The sequence below is a fragment of the Mchenga conophoros genome, linkage group LG2, assembly GCF_057382185.1.
Source record: "Mchenga conophoros isolate Kocher_MC1m ecotype Shallow Benthic linkage group LG2, M_conophoros_male_GT1.1, whole genome shotgun sequence".
NCBI lineage: Eukaryota > Metazoa > Chordata > Actinopteri > Cichliformes > Cichlidae > Mchenga > Mchenga conophoros.
Window position 1 is genome coordinate 13,025,066 of NC_140527.1, and position 17,056 is coordinate 13,042,121.

The 17,056-nt window shown below is 42.6% G+C and overlaps 1 protein-coding gene across 9 annotated transcripts in view; it reads left to right on the forward strand.

The window, feature by feature from the left end:
* shtn3 (shootin 3) overlaps positions 1-17,056 on the forward strand; it is a 32,236-nt gene extending 15,180 nt beyond the window's left edge. For 3 of the 9 annotated variants that reach the window (XM_085286542.1, XM_085286548.1, XM_085286602.1), the window contains 15 exons: positions 2,812-2,906; positions 3,663-3,834; positions 4,038-4,135; positions 4,363-4,444; positions 4,615-4,709; positions 5,305-5,451; positions 8,376-8,529; positions 10,307-10,481; positions 10,786-10,856; positions 11,037-11,143; positions 12,049-12,063; positions 12,362-12,424; positions 13,274-13,403; positions 14,157-14,430; positions 14,739-17,056. In XM_085286542.1, coding sequence (XP_085142668.1) covers positions 2,812-2,906; positions 3,663-3,834; positions 4,038-4,135; positions 4,363-4,444; positions 4,615-4,709; positions 5,305-5,451; positions 8,376-8,529; positions 10,307-10,481; positions 10,786-10,856; positions 11,037-11,143; positions 12,049-12,063; positions 12,362-12,424; positions 13,274-13,403; positions 14,157-14,430; positions 14,739-14,853 — 1,793 coding nt within the window. In that variant the 3' untranslated portion in view covers positions 14,854-17,056. The remainder of the gene's footprint in view (positions 1-2,811; positions 2,907-3,662; positions 3,835-4,037; positions 4,136-4,362; positions 4,445-4,614; positions 4,710-5,304; positions 5,452-8,375; positions 8,530-10,306; positions 10,482-10,785; positions 10,857-11,036; positions 11,144-12,048; positions 12,064-12,361; positions 12,425-13,273; positions 13,404-14,156; positions 14,431-14,738) is intronic. The other 6 variants (XM_085286562.1, XM_085286576.1, XM_085286556.1 and 3 more) reach the window with 5 other exon arrangements.

Sequence of the window (17,056 nt, forward strand, 5' to 3'; positions counted from 1 at the left end):
AACTGACATAGCCTACCTTGTGCACAGAGAAAGCAAAAGCCAGATGTGTTTTGTATTCATACCATCAGTGTGCAGTTGGCGCATTGTGTGCTTAGTAGATGATGGCTTGTGTGTACTGTTTGATACGGAAAGACCATTTTTACGAAGGTGTGAAGAGTTAATCTCGCTGTGTTTGCTTTTGCAAGAGAACTACAATGTTTTGATTATTGGGTGACAGGTTTTCTTATTTGTGTGAAGAGTTTTGCAAAATTAGCAAATAGTTACAAAAAATGTGCTTAAGCAATCAGAAAAAACTGTAAGTAGAGTAGAATTAGAAGAACCAGAATGTATTCAGCTTGCTCAGTATGCCAGTCTGTGTATACTTCTCTCCATCCTTTATTCCTGTAAAAGTAAGTTCTGTTCTTTCATATTTTAGCGCCAACATGAACTTTTGAGCTTCAGCAGAGGGATGCAGGCTCACCAGCAAGTACAAATACAAAAAATACTGAATGCTGCCCACTACAGCAGCTGTTCACTGCAAAGGTGTGGGTTACTCTGGAGTCTGACAGAAGTGTGCCGATTTCATCTGTTTATGCCACTTCTCTGTTTCACACCACAGACAAATATGCCCATAAATATTTTGACCAATGCTAAATGCTACTGCAACAACAACAAAGAAAGAGGACAGTACATCAGAGTTATTACAGAGTCTCTGTGGCAAATGAGGAGGAGGAGGGCAGGAACACATTTCCTCCTGCCTTCAGCTGAAGGAGTGAAGAGTATAATTAGATTTGGAGCTTGTATATTGATCAGGAAGGACTGTGTTAATGGAGCCAGGATGTTAGCAGCAGCTTCCTGTTGGCTCTAATACAATCCAGCGCCAGCTGCTGAGAGAGCCCAGGACTGACTGTGTTGCAATACCAAAACTTGTCATGTATTTCAGCTGTATTTGAAATACAGACTTTAGATTTACAGTTTTTTACAGACGCTAGGACGCATTTCTCAATACTTAGGTCACGTTTGCAAAACTCCTCACACAGTGAGCACAACAGAAGTCTATGTGGGCTAAACTGAGGACCAGTTATCATTGTTTTGGCACAAAATGCATTCAATGACTACATCTCTCAAATTTCATGAATTATCTTCTCACTCAGACACAACAACTGCCAAAAATCTTTGTACGGACAGGACATTTTGCATGTGCTTACATACTGTTTTCAAAACTGTTAAACTTATGGCCAAAACAATAACACAATGCAAAACTTGAAAAGACAGCAAAATCCAACAGCAATATTTTATTGAAACATATTTTAAATCTAAAAATGCAGTTTAACCAGCCACAGCTGATTCTCATTGTAGATGAACATCTACACAGGTGTTACTCCTTCAGTCTTTCAACTCCTTCAATTCTGGCAGCCAGAAGATTCTTTCCTAGATGACATAAGATGTGATGTGGATGAGAATCTGTGGCCAAATGGAGAAGACCGAGTAGATTAGCATTACTATTGTATGTGTATCAGTGGATGGTGTGTATACAAATTCTTGTATTTTGGGATTACTTAGTGCAAAAAAATAAAAATACATAAACAAATATTAACAAATTCTGCATGATGTCTGATTCATTCCAGTAACATATATTGAAATTATAAACAGAGATGTGTCCTTGTTTTACACAAGAAAACACTGTGTAATGCTACATGTTGTTAGTGTTTTTTAGGTCATTGTTTTGTGGGTGACAAAGTGTGTTTGTCGGCTGTCAACCTTTACTAGTGTTCTGGAAGAATGAGTTTATTTGAGACCTGAATGAAGTGTTTTGGTAGTTGTAGTGCATTTTGAATGTGAAATGAACTGCTTTGCCAAGCTGAAGGTCAGTTAGGAGGATTGTGTGAAGAGTTTTGCAAAAGTGACCTAAGTATTGAGAAATGTGTCCTAGCGTCTGTAAAAAACTGTAAACTCTGGGGATTAATCATCAGAGCTCTCTAACCAGTTACACCCTGAATGCAGCAGAGACGACAGCACAGTGAGACGAGTTGAGCTTTATTTTGACACGATAGCAAAGCTACTTCTCTCCTCTCACTCTCCATTTTTTTCACCAAGTCTCCAGATCTGGGTCATTTTAAAATAACCCAGGAGTCGCAAAGGCTCGGTGACACGTTCGACAGCTGTGAGCGTCTAACAACCTCAAGCCTGCTTCTTTCAACTGTTTGTGTTAGCAGATACTCTCTGAGCAAAACGACACGGCACGATGCTCTGCATGCTTCTTCTCTTCTCTGCATCAAGGAGACAGATACTCACTCAAAGGACCTTTCAATGACTCACTTTACATGTTTAAATATCTGTCTTTCTGATTGGTCAAAACCTGCAACTCACTGTGGACATGCCATTGTTCGCTTAAGGTTCAATAAAGGTTACGATCTGTACTGGAAACCTGATTTTTATTATGTTCAAAGGTCGAGTAGCTTCAACTGCATCTGTGTGCGTCTAAATAACAGTCGCTTGCAGCTAAAGTGAAAATTTGCTGAGCACTGATTTTATTCACAAATCTCGAGGTTTGATGCTTTTTTTGAAATGATGTTTTAATATTGGCTTCAGACATTAAAAAATGGTCATCTCTGTCAAAGTCAATTCATTCTGTGAATATTGTGTAAAACAGTAACAATAAAACCATATTTATGTACTTGCATTACTTATGCTGTGTTATTACTCAACATTTAGAGTATGAAAGCAAAACTGACACTCTGTGTGTGTGTGTGTGTGTGTGTGTGTGTGTGTGTGTGTGTGTGTGTGTGTGTGTGTGTGTGTGTGTGTGTGTGTGTGTGTGTACTCCTTCAGTGTCTCAGATGGTGATTGAGGAGGTGAGTGTTCTGCAGACTCAGCTGGAGATCGAGAAGTCGTGTCGGGAGAATGCAGAGGCCCTGGCCACAAAGGTTGCACGCAAACACGCACACACACACACACACACACATACGCTGCTCAATAATCAATGCTAAGATTAGAATTATCAGGGCTCAGCTGGCAGTATCAGGAGGAGTGAGTCAGGATGACTGTGCACAGAGACGATTTGACTACATTATCTGTGTGCATTAATGCCTCCACTGCAACAGCTGTGTGGTTACATTAATGATGTAGTAATATGTCTAAAATACTTAGAACAGGTACAGCGATGATGGTGAACAATTATACAGTTTAAAGGTACGGAACAGATTTTCATGTTGATAAAAGTACTAATGATGCCTTAAAGTGCTGTCACTTTCTATCATTTCTTCCACAAACTGTTTGTCTCTCGCCTCCTGTTGCCGATTTAGTTTCTGAATAAATGAACTGATCGTTTGTCCAGTGTGATGCCTGACATACATGATGCCTGCCCAGATTATTATTATTGACTAAAAATAAGTTCTAAAAGACAAAAAAACAACAACAAATCATCATCACAGAGCATTAGAAACATCTCAACTCATAAAATAAAAGCAACGTAACCTGTCAGACCAACTAATGTTGTAAATGAAAAGAAAATAATCCAGACCAGAGCAAAAATTATTATTAAAATCTATTAAAATCTAAATGCAGTAAACAGGAAATGTGTGCTTCAGGATTGATCCCGGTAGTTTGTGATCTATGATTTCTGTGGCTTTAATCTCACTGAGCTGCTCTTACTGTCGACCCCTGTAACCTCTGACCTGCAGCTGAACTGTGAGAACAGGAAGCTGAAGTACCCGAGTCTGACGTCACGGCCGTGTTTGGACGAGCTGCTCCCCAGCATCTCCGACTGCATCGCGCTGGAGGCCGACGCAGACGCAGCAGACACGGGAGACTGCAGCCCCGACGTCTTCACGCAGTACCATCAGCAGGTTAAAGGTACAGCTCACCAAATGAGGTTCACCTTCCACAAACGGCAGGAACGTGTTCTGGAACAACGTTTTTGTCACGGATTCATTTTTACTCATTCATTCTTGCTAATAATATATTTTTAAATCACTGCACTTGATGAGTTTTCCAATACACTCCATAATTCAGCTGCTAATCTGAATAAATGAATATACTTCACTGTGTTTGCTCAGAGCTGAGGGAGACGGTGAACAGCTTGTTGGAGGAGAAGAAGAATTTTGTCTGTCAGATTCATGACCAGCAGCAAAGGATAGAAGAGCTGATTACACAGGTGAATACTGCACAGCACAAACATTACTGTTTGTGACATCATGGGTCACGTGATTAGTTTGTTTTTGGAAACATTTTTTCAGTCCAAACCTTTCTCTTATCATACAAGCTTAAACTGTGGGTCAGTGTCTCAATAGTCATGAAGATTTCATAAATAAAAATAGAAAGAGAAATAAAGTTTTTGTTTTTAAGACGTTTTCTGTGTGTTTGCTCTTCCACTGCGAGCAGTCAGAGAAAGATCAGACCGAGATGAAGCAGCTTCGTGAAACAGTCGAGCAGCAAAGCAAAACCATCAAGAGATTTAACAGAGGTGAGTCGAAATAAACTGCAGGCAAAGAGCAACTTAATGCAAAGCAGAGAGCTGGAGTAAAAGCACAAGTAACCTCATTCAGCATCACATTTATGCTGCTATGCTAATAACTCCAAACCCTTAGTGTAACATCAGTGCCTTTCTAAACATGCCCCCCCCTGTATCTGCAGTCTCCATGATGGCAGCTCAGGAGTACGAGGGAATGAAGGAGCAGCTCGACTTGGAGCAGAGCCTCCGAGTCAAAGCTGAAACTTATGCACACGAGGTAAAGAGTGAGTCACAGAAATGCGGCTGTACAGTCAAACACCTAAAGAAGCTTAAAATCTGCCTTTTCCTGTTTGTCTTGGCAGAGCAGAAATTTGAAATATGATTCATGGTGGAATCAAACACTGCTTCCAGTTTTCCAGCTGGCAAACACAATGACTAATCTTTCACTACGTTAATACATAAAAGCCATGCTTGCTGCTGCGGCTGCTGTCTCACCACAGCTGCAGAACTTAATCTTCATATTTTGCATAATCGGCATTTGAGAGTTTCTCCAATTCGTCGAGAGCACTTTGTGACTCCCACAGTTTTCTAAAGTCATTCATTCTGATAATCCAAGTTGAGCTTTGCTGCTGCTAGCTTCAGTGATAAACAGTGAACTGTGTTTCTGTGCTTGTAACTGATGTGTGTGTTAATATTGGTGAAATGTCCTGAATCTGGTTTTTACTGATCTGAAAAGTGAACAGTCTGTGGGATTAAAGCAGATTCTGTGCTGGTTTGTTTAGAGTAAAGATTCACAGACGGGCATTTCCTTCTCTCTTTCTAAAACTTCCTTTGTTCCCATTATCCTCATTATCGTCCTCGGTTTTCTGCAGATGCTGGTGAAGCAGAAGGAGGCCAACAGGCAAAGCATGCTGCTGCTGCAGAGTGCTGAGCCCAGCGTTCAGCTACTCAAAGCCCTTGAAGACGTTGCTGCTGTCACCAAAACCCTGGAGGAGGAGCGACTGCAGCATCAGCAGAAGGTAAAATATGAAGCCTCTTCTTCTGCAGCCTTAATTTCACTGCCAAGAAGGCGGAGTTTCTACTGCTGGAGCTGTGTGAATATATCCTGAAACAAGCAAATATGATCATCGTGCATGGTTAAGGATAATAGCAGAGGTGTGATTTTGTTGTGTTTACCTATGAAATCATGTAGAGCAGTTAAATAATACTCTCAGTCAAAGCGGTGAGTGAGAGCTGTGCCTGTGCTGAAATATTTCCGCTGTGCTGAAAGAGTTTAAATATCTAAATTAAAATTTTATATTATTTTTCTTGTGTGTCTTGTTGTGGTTTCACTTCCGGGCTTTGCATTTTGTCTCTAGTTCCTTTTCTGATCTTCTCCACCCTCATTGGCTCCATCTGTTCTCAGTTCCTTCTGTAGTCCTGCCTCGGTGCTTTCTGGAGATTCTGCTTTTCTGGACATTTTGGAATTTTTGTTTTGATTTTTAAATGAGTTAAATCGGTTTAGCACTGAAGCTTGCTCTTTGCTAATACTCTTCTTTGGTTTGCATGTTGATCAGACAGTCCAATACCAATAAACAGAAAATATGCACATAGTCTGAAATGACACAGTCTACAGTACTACATATTTCTTGTAACATATTTCACACCGGTCCCATCATGACCTTGACTGAAGGAAAAATAAATACTGAAGGAGGACATGCAGAGGGTTGGTGTGACAGAGGAGGATGTTGGGATAGGGTGTGATGGAGGAAGCTGTGGCGACCCCTAAAGGGAGCAGCTGGAAGAAGAAGAAGGTTGTTAAAGGTTGAGTTTTACAGTTTTTTCTGAATGCTTAAACCCTAACTGTGATTCCTGTAGCACAATCTCTAAAACTATTCAGACTTATAGCAAAACCACTCACTGAGTTTGCAAAACTAAAAGCACAAAAACTGCTTTGCACTCAGTTTGCAATTTTGTAACACACACTTTGCAAAACTGTAGGCACAATTCACTGCACAACACTCAATTACCAAATTTCCAACACACTCCTAGCAAAAGTATACACATGTATGGCTATCATTAGCACTAATTTGCCAACTGTCTGGCACACTGTCACATGTGAAAACTTTTTTAGATAATTAGTTCACTTTGCAATCAGCCTAAGCACTATAATACAGGTAAGCTGTGTGTGCGGAGTACAATGGAGGGAGCAGAAAGAGTGAGAAGTAGAGGAGGCCGAGGAAGAGGACGTGGAGGTGAAGAAGTAGGATGAAGAGGACGACAAGGACAAGGAGGAGCAAGAGGAAGATGAGGAGGAGCAAGGGGAAGATGAGGAGGGGGGAGAGGAAGATGAGGAGGGGGGAGAGGAAGGGTAGGAAGAGTAAGAAATAGAATTGCTGATGACATCAGAGCTACAATAGTGGACCATGTAATCAACCGTGGAATGACCCTGAGGGAAGCTGGCCAACGGGTCCAGCCTAACTCGAGCCGCTACACTGTAGCAAGTACCATAAGGACATCTTGAAATGAGAATCGGTTAGTACAGTCACTTCGCACAAAGATTTGTAGCACTGCCATATGCCAATGAGAAACACACCAATACCATTGATGTAAAAATACTGAAATTGTACTTTACAGAATTGCTAGATGACCAGATGCTGGGGGCAGAGGAAGCATGTTCACTGCAGACCAAGTAACCCATAGAGTCATTATGGTGATTGCAAATAATCCTATACTTGGAAATAAACACTTGTGTTTGTTTTGATGTGTTTGAATAAACACCAGTACTTGAAGTTTGGATCCCTCTATGCTTATGGATCTATGACAGAAGTATGAGCTCAAACTGACATAGCCTACCTTGTGCACAGAGAAAGCAAAGGCCAGATGTGTTTTGTATTCATACCATCAGTGTGCAGTTGGCGCATTGTGTGCTTAGTAGATGATGGCTTGTGTGTACTGTTTGATACGGAAACACCATTTTTACGAAGGTGTGAAGAGTTAATCTAGCTGTGTTTGCTTTTGCAAGAGAACTACAATGTTTTGATTATTGGGTGACAGGTTTTCTTATTTGTGTGAAGAGTTTTGCAAAATTAGCCAATAGTTACAAAAAATGTGCTTAAGCAATCAGAAAAAACTGTAAAACCCTCAGTAATCCAAAGCAAGAGTACATGTAGTATAATAACTCAGGTAATTAGACTTTTAGTTTTGCTTCAACAGTTGGTGACATTCTGCAGGTATCATAGTGTTATGGTTCAAAATATTGGGGATGGAGACGAGAAAAAACCACAATAACAACACTGGTCCGGCCGGGTTAAGTCAAACGATGATTTTAATGAACACACACGTGGGAGATGGACACCGTATGCAGACAGCCTCAGATCTCAAAATGGTGGAGCATTGCTCAAACTCTTATAGCCTCTGGTTCTCCCACCTTATCATAAAAGCCTAAACATTCACATGCTTTCTCTCACACAGCGCCTAAGCTACGACCTTGGCTCCCTGTTTATCTGCTCCTGCTGAGATGGGGCAGAAAACTCCAGTATATTCTGTTCTCTTCTAATCAGACAAATAAGGCGATGACTTTCTGCAAACAGTATTTCTTATAACATCATAAAACAATATCATTCATCCACAATAAATCAGCAGTCTAATGTAATGCAAATCAGTTTAACGAATGCAATAGTTATCAGCTTCTTCTAATTCAGGAGAATACTGCAAACTAAAACTACATAATAATTCACAATCTTTAATTAGGGGTATAACATGGCATAAAATAATATTATAATCTAACAATAGGTGAAGCTGGTCCTTTACTTTTTAGTTATTCCTTGATGAGATGCGGTGGTCATGTGATTTAATGGGTCTGATGGCCTTTCATCCAGTGCTGCATGCTTGGAAAGCCTTCAGTCTGGTAACGGTGCTTCTGTGTAGCTTGTTCTGAATCATGTGCTACGCCTGTGTGTAGGTGCAGAACCTGGAGGAACAGCTGGAGCAGAACCGTGTGAAGACACAGCTAGAGGCTCTGCAGAGGCAGCTGGAGCTGCTGGAGGTGGACAAGAAGGAGGCGGAGGGACGACTGGAGCAGGCACTGAAGAAGAACGAGGAGCTGGAGGAAAAAGGTGGGTGGAGGTGGAGACGCACACACATTAAGAGTGTCCCATAGAGAATATATACAGGAGGTGCACTTCACCAAGTCCTCAGGTGAGCATTAAAATAGAAGTTTAACATTAAAAGGAGACAGGAGACACACAGCATAGCAACAGAAAAAAACTATCTGTGATTGGCTGGCAAGAGTCTGCCTAAACAAACTGAGTGTAACACAGTGAAGTAGGTTGTTGCTTTTGTAGGAAGACGTGATGAAGCTAAAGATAGAACAAACACTTCCTCTCAGACCTGTGGGCGCGTCTCTTCTTTCAAAGGACAGAATAATATTTCAGCTGCATGAAAACTGGAGTCCTGTTAAAACTGGGATCAGTGAAGCCTCATGCTGCTACATGTTATTTATGCACCAATACTTTTCCAGCCAATGTGGCATGTGTCAATTGACCCAGTTTTAGTGCTCAGATCAAGCTGCACCAGAATCAGACCGCTTCAACCTTCTGTTTTCCATTTTTGTTCCTAATAAAATGGACGTGCTGATGAATATGCAGAGGATTAGCAGGGGTGGACTCAATAACTCTGCACACCCACAGATTCCTCATTTTGTCAGCTGACCTTATGTGTTGATTAAAACTTTAATATCATTGTGAGCCTAGTATAGAACACTGGAGGTGAAGGGAGGCTGTATTTACTGAATTGTGCCCACTGTGATCTTCTGGAATGAAAGTTTTCCACATTATAGATGAAAAAATTAGTTAAAATAGGAAAAGGGAATAACATACAGCAGCAGGCAGGCTGAATGGTAATCTGAGGCACCGATCAGGTCCCACACTCTGACATACAGAGAAAGACCCCACAGCTTTTAAACACAGAAGCAGGTGCCATGAGATGAGGTTCAGATAATTCTTGTATTCAAGTAAAATGTCACAAACTCACTGAAGCTGAATATGAGAGACAATAATACAAATATTAACTGTTTAAGTCTGGTTTAACTCATGTTTTTGTCTGACCTGCTCCCTGACTGGCTTTTATATTCATCCTCCATCTTTCCTTTGGACCGGGCAGCTTGTCTGTGTCTGTGTAGAGAAGCAGGTGGATGCTGCTGAAAGAGACGGACAGTCTGTGGGTGAGAGTCCTGCCTGCTGAGAGGATCCTGGGAGTTAATCAGCTCATTCCTGCTCTTTATGATATCACTGTTCAAGCTCACAGCAGGTCAACACGGCTGTGAGTCCACCGAGGGTTAGGTTAACTGCTCGGTCCCTAATGCAGTTAGCAAAGTAATCAATAATTTCTATGTTAGCTTTGAGTCTCTTTCAAGCACTTTTTCCTGAATCTTCTACAGACGAGGAGCAAGTAAACGAACTGCAGCAGACTGATTAATGAGAAATAATCTACATTTATAATTCACATTAAGCAAAACTAAGTAAAAATAAAATATCCATGGTACAGTCAATGTTTTACGGTTTTTAGTGATTTTCTATTGTAGTATAATGTGAGGAGGAAACAGCTGACCCGACGGCTGATTAAATAAGAGGGTTACAGGTCTCGGTGCTTCGTGGCTCCTGTGTTTATTCCTCTGCTGATGCAGAAAGAAACAGGATGACTCCAGCCTCACAACACTGTCTGATACTCGTAAATGGGTCACATGATGTCAGGGCTAAAACCAGCAACCAATGACAACGGTTAAAAACATGACCAGATCCTGCTCTCTGAGTTTAGGAAGGAGCTTCAATGAAAGAAAATCATCATTCGAGCAGCTGAGAGGATTTTTAACCGCTCACGTTTTCTCCTCTCCAGTTCACGAGCTCCAGGAGGCCCAGAAAAAAATCGCCATGACAACCAGCACAGACCCTCCTCCTCCTGCACCTGGGGTCGCGCCGCCTCCCGCCCCTCCTCCACAGCCACCGCCACCCCCTCCTCCTCCCCCTCCCCCTCCACCTCCGCCTCCGCCCTCCAGATGTAACCCCCTCAGGTGAGAGACCAGCGTTTGTCTCGGCCAATCAGAAAGTCTGGCTGCCAGTGAGGGCAAACACATGAATAAATAAATAAATATTAAGAGAAGGACTTAAAATCACGTATTTATTTTCCCGTATCTGATACTGAGAGTAACAACAATCTGATAAAAAGCTGATATGGATTTTCTTTCATATGTGAGATAAACATGTCGCTGAAGCTGTAATAGGAAGTAAATTTGACTATTTGCACATAAGTCTGACCTCGTGATTTTTCTTTTGTTTCTTGGTTTTTCATTTTGAATCATTTTGCCTGTTTCTCAGCTCTCTGATAGCCATCATGAGGAAATCTTCCAAAGGTTCCAAAGCCTCCGTGAAGGCTGAGCAGCCTCCTGGTGGGTTTCACCACACTGTTTTATATTCATGTATTGATAGACAGAATGTTATTGTTATTATTTATCATGATTGTTATGGTCAGCAGCGTGTTCTCAGCCAAAGCCAGCCTCAGAAATAAATGATAACGCTACGTTAATCCAGTAGGTGTAATTTGGGTTTGTCTCCCTCTGGCTGTCCAGCTGCTGCTGAAGGTGTGGATGACGTGAAAGTGAAGGCAGTGAACGAGATGATGGAGCGGATCAAACATGGCGTCGTCCTGCGGCCCGTCAAGAGTCAGGACACCAAGGTGAGACGGAGCACTGCACGCTGAGAGGCGTAACCCTAACCCTTTTTTTTCACAGCTAAATTTGAAAAACAAGGACACGACTGGAGTTACGAGTGCAGATGTGAACTCCAGTTTAAACCAGTAAATGTGCTGAGCTGCATTTCCAGCATGACGAGGCACAGACATGCGTCACCTGTCAGGAATAACAGGCGTTTGTGTGTCTTTGCGGTCGACCTGCCTCCGTTTCTGTCACTTGTTTTCTTCTCTTTGTTGTTGTTTTGTGTCCTTTGTGTGTCTCTTCTTTAGTCTTATATGAAGCCAACGACGAAGCTTGGGTCATTGTTGTTGGGGCTTTTGTCTCTGTGGGTATTTTTAGAAACACTGACACCCCTCCATTGATTCCCAAATATATAAATGGATGTAGAAACACCTGAGCTTGATCTATCAGCTGGTAAAGGCTGTGAGGTGAAGTCTCTGACAGGAACCACATATAATCTGATCGTTCATTTTTTTTATCATTTCCTGCTCACTTTAATATGTAAAGAAAAAAGATCACAGTATTTACTATAGTGTATTTTAATGCTCCAGAATGTGAGTGAAGCATACACTCTATAAGAAGACGCATTTGCTCATCACCATTTTAAACTAATTGTCAAACGGGTTCTTTTGTTGTCAGCTTCCATTGATTTGTTTTACCTTCAACAAGAGTAAGAGATTAAATGTCACAAATATGAGCTGTAAAAAATCAATCTGTACTTCCTGATTCATCCTTCCTGTTTTATCTCAGCTCGTTGTTCATGTGAAAATGAATCCGGGTGTCTGTTAATACTTTCAGGGCTGTTTTTTCTCGTGCAGTCTGAAAGCACTCTGCCTGATTACTGTCCTCTCTTTCCTCTCCATGTTTCTTCTTCTTTGTGCTGCTGCAGAGGATAGCAGTAAAAGTGAGTCAAGTCACAGTTGCTCTCTGGGCTTTCCAGAGAGACTAACACACACACACACACACACACACACACACACACACACACACACACACACAATGCAGGTCCTCTTCCAGTCACTAAAACATGTCACTTTAACGTCCATTGTTAAGCACTTCATGGCCCGGACACCATGTGCCTGCTCAGTTACTAGAAGCTTCTTCCCCTTTTCCATGATTCTCTGCTAGTGAGGCTGCACAGATCTGTCGGTGGAACATGAAGGTCATGAAGGTCAAGTGTGATGTTTCTGTTTTTGCTCCAGCAGCCTCCAACCTGTGAGGAGAAACAGCAGGAGAGCGCCATGGAGGAACTGAAAGGCATCCTGGTAAAACGGGCTTATGTTGGCTTTACTGCAGCGTGTTAAATGTTGTTAAATGTGAAAAGAGAATATTCAGACAAACTGCATGGATCTTCCTGTGTACACTGGAGATGTCAAGAGGAGAAATAAGTGCATTGCCCCCTGGTGGGCGGTGCGCATCGTAAGCTCTGACCCCACGAATACGCCAGGCTTAAGATGGTGCTTGTTTCCATCAGACCTGCTGCAGGGTGTTTGAGGATTGATCTGGACGTGGTTTTCTGCGAACAGTGCCGGGTTTCTGTTTCGCTGAACCAAGTTGCTCAGAGCAGACAAAGAGCAGAGGAGGCCAGACACGGAAGCAACGCAAAACATCAGGTTAACTGTGAAAATACGAGAAACTGCATGAAGGATAATTCAAAACTCCCCCAGAGACAGACCTCGTGTCATTCAATACATTCAGCCCTCCCACTCGAGTGGGAGGGACACTAAACAGCCCACCAAGGAGGTTGTAGCTCTGAGCAGTTGTGTGATCCACTCTGACTCAATGTCTCAGCCTCGTGTTTCCAGCACACCCTCACGACACGTTTGGGTGCGTCGAGACTGGAGCATCTTCCCCCACCACCTGATCGTGCCGGGTGCACTTATGAACACTCTGGTGCTCAAACAAAGTTTTTGTTAAAGGCAACCTGTGACTAGCACAGAGGTCTCAGGTTCAGCTGACTGACACTGTAACAATGTCTAAATGTAGTATTTATGTTTTCTGGACCTGACAGTTAGGATTGTGCAGTAGGATCAGTTGTAGCATCGCTGGTTGGAAACAATTTGTTTTCAGATTAAAAAACTATACTTCCTGCAGTAATGTGTGTACTCCTCCAGGAGACGGTGAAGAGGAGCCCCAGCCGAGGCTCGCAGGAGTCGGGACCGTCACCTCCCGGAAAGAAGGACAGCGAGCTGGAGGTCATCCTGAGACGCCGACGCAACAAGGCGGGCGAGGCCGGCTCAGGAGGTAGCAACCTGTCACCAAGCAGCTCATCAGTGTTGCGTCAGCAGCTATTTTCATTAATTATATACAATAAAACATTTAGTCTTTAGAAATATTGAAAATCATTATCAAAAGTGCCAACAAGGACCTCAAAGAGCCGCCATAGTGTTGGTCAGGATACTGTCACTAAAAGTTCTACTATTGTTGTTTTTTACTGAAGTAAAAGTATTTAAGTATAATCAGGATAATATGAATATAAGATCTTAATAAAAGCTTAATGAACAAAAGTCGTTCCAAACTGCTGTGTCAGTTTGTGTCCAGCAGAGGGCGCACTGCGCACACAGGACAAACACTTCTGCTCTGCTTTCCTCGCATTGATTGACCCGTTTGGCAAAAAGAGCCACAACCTTCTGATTTTAAGTGTGCAGAGTATTTGAGCTGGATAAATATTCATCTACAAAACTTCTAATTTCAAAAAAAAAAAAACAATGACACAAAGAAGAGCGAGCAGTAAGCAGTAGGATGTAGTTTGAGTAGGAGAAAAAGTTCAAGGAAGATAAAAACAGTGTTAAAAAGCAAATAAAAATAAAATAAAGATGAATAGAAATTCAATACATGCAGTCAGAGAATATAAAGCCACAGATGAAACTAACATCTACCCTCTATTATCAGACATCTGACATTCTTTCTTCTAAATAAAAGTTCTGTACCATTTTTTTAAGACAGACTCATGTAAAAACCTGCTTTTTGGTTTTTGTCTGTCTCTTTGATAACCAGATGAGGGCCGTATGAGCCATGTCTCATCTTCTGACAGCCTGAATGGAAGGCGAACCAGCAGCGACTCCGGCAAAGATCCAGAAGGGCCCGGCGGGCTGAGTGCCCCGTCTGACCCAGCAGGGCCCAGGCTTAGCCCAGAGAGACGGGGGTCGGGCTCGGGGCCGGTCGTAGCCCGAAGGAAGAGCTCGGACACGGGCAAGGAGAGGAGGTCCTGCAGCTCTCTATCTGAGAAAGAAACAGCCGAGTCTCCAGTCAGCAACGGCTGCATAAACAGGTGGAGCGACACTCATCACAAGCATGCCCTCCATCCCGTCCTAATACTTTCTGACCCGGGTGGAGACGCCATCAGTATCCCTGGAAGTTCATGTATCTAATCTAAAAACCTTTGCATGTGTAAAACAAACACAGAAAAGAATATTTGAAGTCATGCAGTCAAGAAGGAGGCTATGTAGTTAGCTGCAGTTTTAGAGTCCAGGTTCCAGCACAAGGTTGATGCTGACCTGGTCTCCACAGATTACAGTGATCGCTGCGTCTCGGCTGTTCTCGGTCTCTTACATGTTGCTTGCTGTCTCTGCTCCACAGTGTCAAGGAGGATCAAATCAAGTCAAACGGAGTCGACCATGCAGTGCCCGGTGATGATGCAGACGCCGCCCTCTGCGACAGCTCAATCAACGGCAGCGCAGACGCAGAGTGCTAGGATGGACTCTGAGTATCTTCGGTTTGTGCGTTTATTGACAAAAGAGTGATGAGATCAGATGATTTGCAGAGTGTTTGCCTTTTGTTTACTGTGTCAGATCAAAAATGGAAACGTTGACTTTGTTGTACTTTTGTATTTATGTTTTTTTTGGATTTACACTAACCGACTAACAACTCGCTCGGATGAAGATGCACAGGTAACAGAGCAGTAAGAGCTAATGCACTGGTGACTTTATGAAAAAAGCAGGGCTCAGATAAGGGGAGGTGATCAGCCATTGTAGAAACTCCAGCTGCACAAAGACCGACTGTATCTGCTGCTCCATACGTACCACACGAGGCTAACGTGCTCACATTCAATAAAACTGACACTCGGATTTTTGTAGCTACTTCTAAAAACACCAAAAAGTCTCAAAGGAGCCAAAAGAACAGCGTTAGTGCACTGTTGGCTTTTCTACAACGGCTTTTATCGGCCGCTCGCTTCTCTGATGATTTTTGACAATAAACCTGTGGATCCAGGAGGAAGGATGGGCTGCACTGTACAAGGGAAGCTGCACTATTTTTGCACAGATACTCAGTTTTCTTCAGACACTTTGACTTGTATAAAGACTGCAAAGCTTTAGGTTGATTTAGTTCTATTTGATGCACAAAGATTCTGCTCAGCGTCACTTTGTGTCATCAGCAGGAATGCGCTGTACTGTTATAGAGCCCAATTCTCTGGCTTCTCCTGCCTTGCCTCCACGTCCTGTAATTTTTCTCCTGGTTAAGTTAGACCTGTGCTGCAGCTGGCATCCTCGGCGGCGCGAGCATAACTGGTTTTTCTCTGTTTATAACCTGCAGTTGCAAATAGTGGAGAAACGCTCTTCTTCTGCTGCTTTCAAACAAACGAAACACTTTGTCATGGGTTGCTTTTGAGATGTGCACCACAGATTCTGCTGTGTTCTCCGGCAAACCAAGCAATACCAAATGTACCAACAGACAGATGATTGCAGTTTTAAAAGCGTGTTTTTTGGTAATGTGGGGATGTTAAAATCGAAGCTTCTTTTCAGACATGTTGTAGTCAATGATGAAAGCATTGGATGTTTCAGAAAGTTCCAGATGAAGTAAATGAACAGTTTAGTTTTGTTGTGCTGCTTTCAGCTTCCTGCAGCTGCCTGCAGCTCCACCTGTCAAGGCGTTTACCTGAGTATGAGCTCGGGCTGATGAAAACACCTGGGAGTCATTTTTATAGACAGGGTTTAAAAAAAACAAACGCTTCCTGCCTTCTCACACCTTTCAGTCCAGGTGTGTCGTCATAAGTCATGCAAGGTGAGAAGGGGGGAAACACAGACGTGACATGTGACTGATATTTCAGGTTTAGAGGAACACGACACAAGCTTTTTAAAGATACATGTCACAGAAATGTTCTCAGGGTCCATGGGTCAGACCTTCATCAAACCTACTTTAGGGGCCTCAGTGAGAAAACGATGAGGAAAAATGAGCTAAGAATAGAAGTGCTTTGGAGGAATTAGGGTGCTTGTGTACTTTTTCTACCTCTCCATACACCTGCATCTAAACCTCAACATCCTGAGTTATAGTCTGTGGCGTGAAAACTCATGAGATCGTGTCATAGTCCACCAGAGACGAGATGTCTTCCTCCACTGAATCAGCACTGAGTCCAGAGACCTGTGTGCACGTGTCCTGAAACACCGCCCTTGTTCCTCACCAGAACAGTTGACTTTTATTTTGTAGGGCTTGCTGTCTTTACATCGCTTTCCTGGCACGTGCCCGCAACATTAAAACATTTTTTCACGAGTATGCAAAGACGCAAGGCACATTTATGTGACGCTTTCACTGCTTGTCATCTTTTCTTAAAACACAGAATCACATTTAAAAAGTGCATTTTGTTCTGTCCATTCGGTGTGTTTTACTCTAGTGCAAAAGGACCACACACTCGACATCAGAAGCTGCCTCAGGCCTGAATATTATGCATATTGAGGCCTTGCACAGGCCTCCGGATGGCAGGGGAGTCCCCCTGCAGATGGTGCAGGTTTTGGGTCCTCGCATCGATTGCTTAGTTGGTAACCAAGTGGCTTCTTAACCGAGGGATATACCATATTTGACAGAGATGGGGTGACTAGATATTGTGTGTGTTTGAGATATAAATGGAGTGTTGGTTTTTTTTAAACATCACTTTAAATAAATTGGAATTCAAATAAAATGAGAAA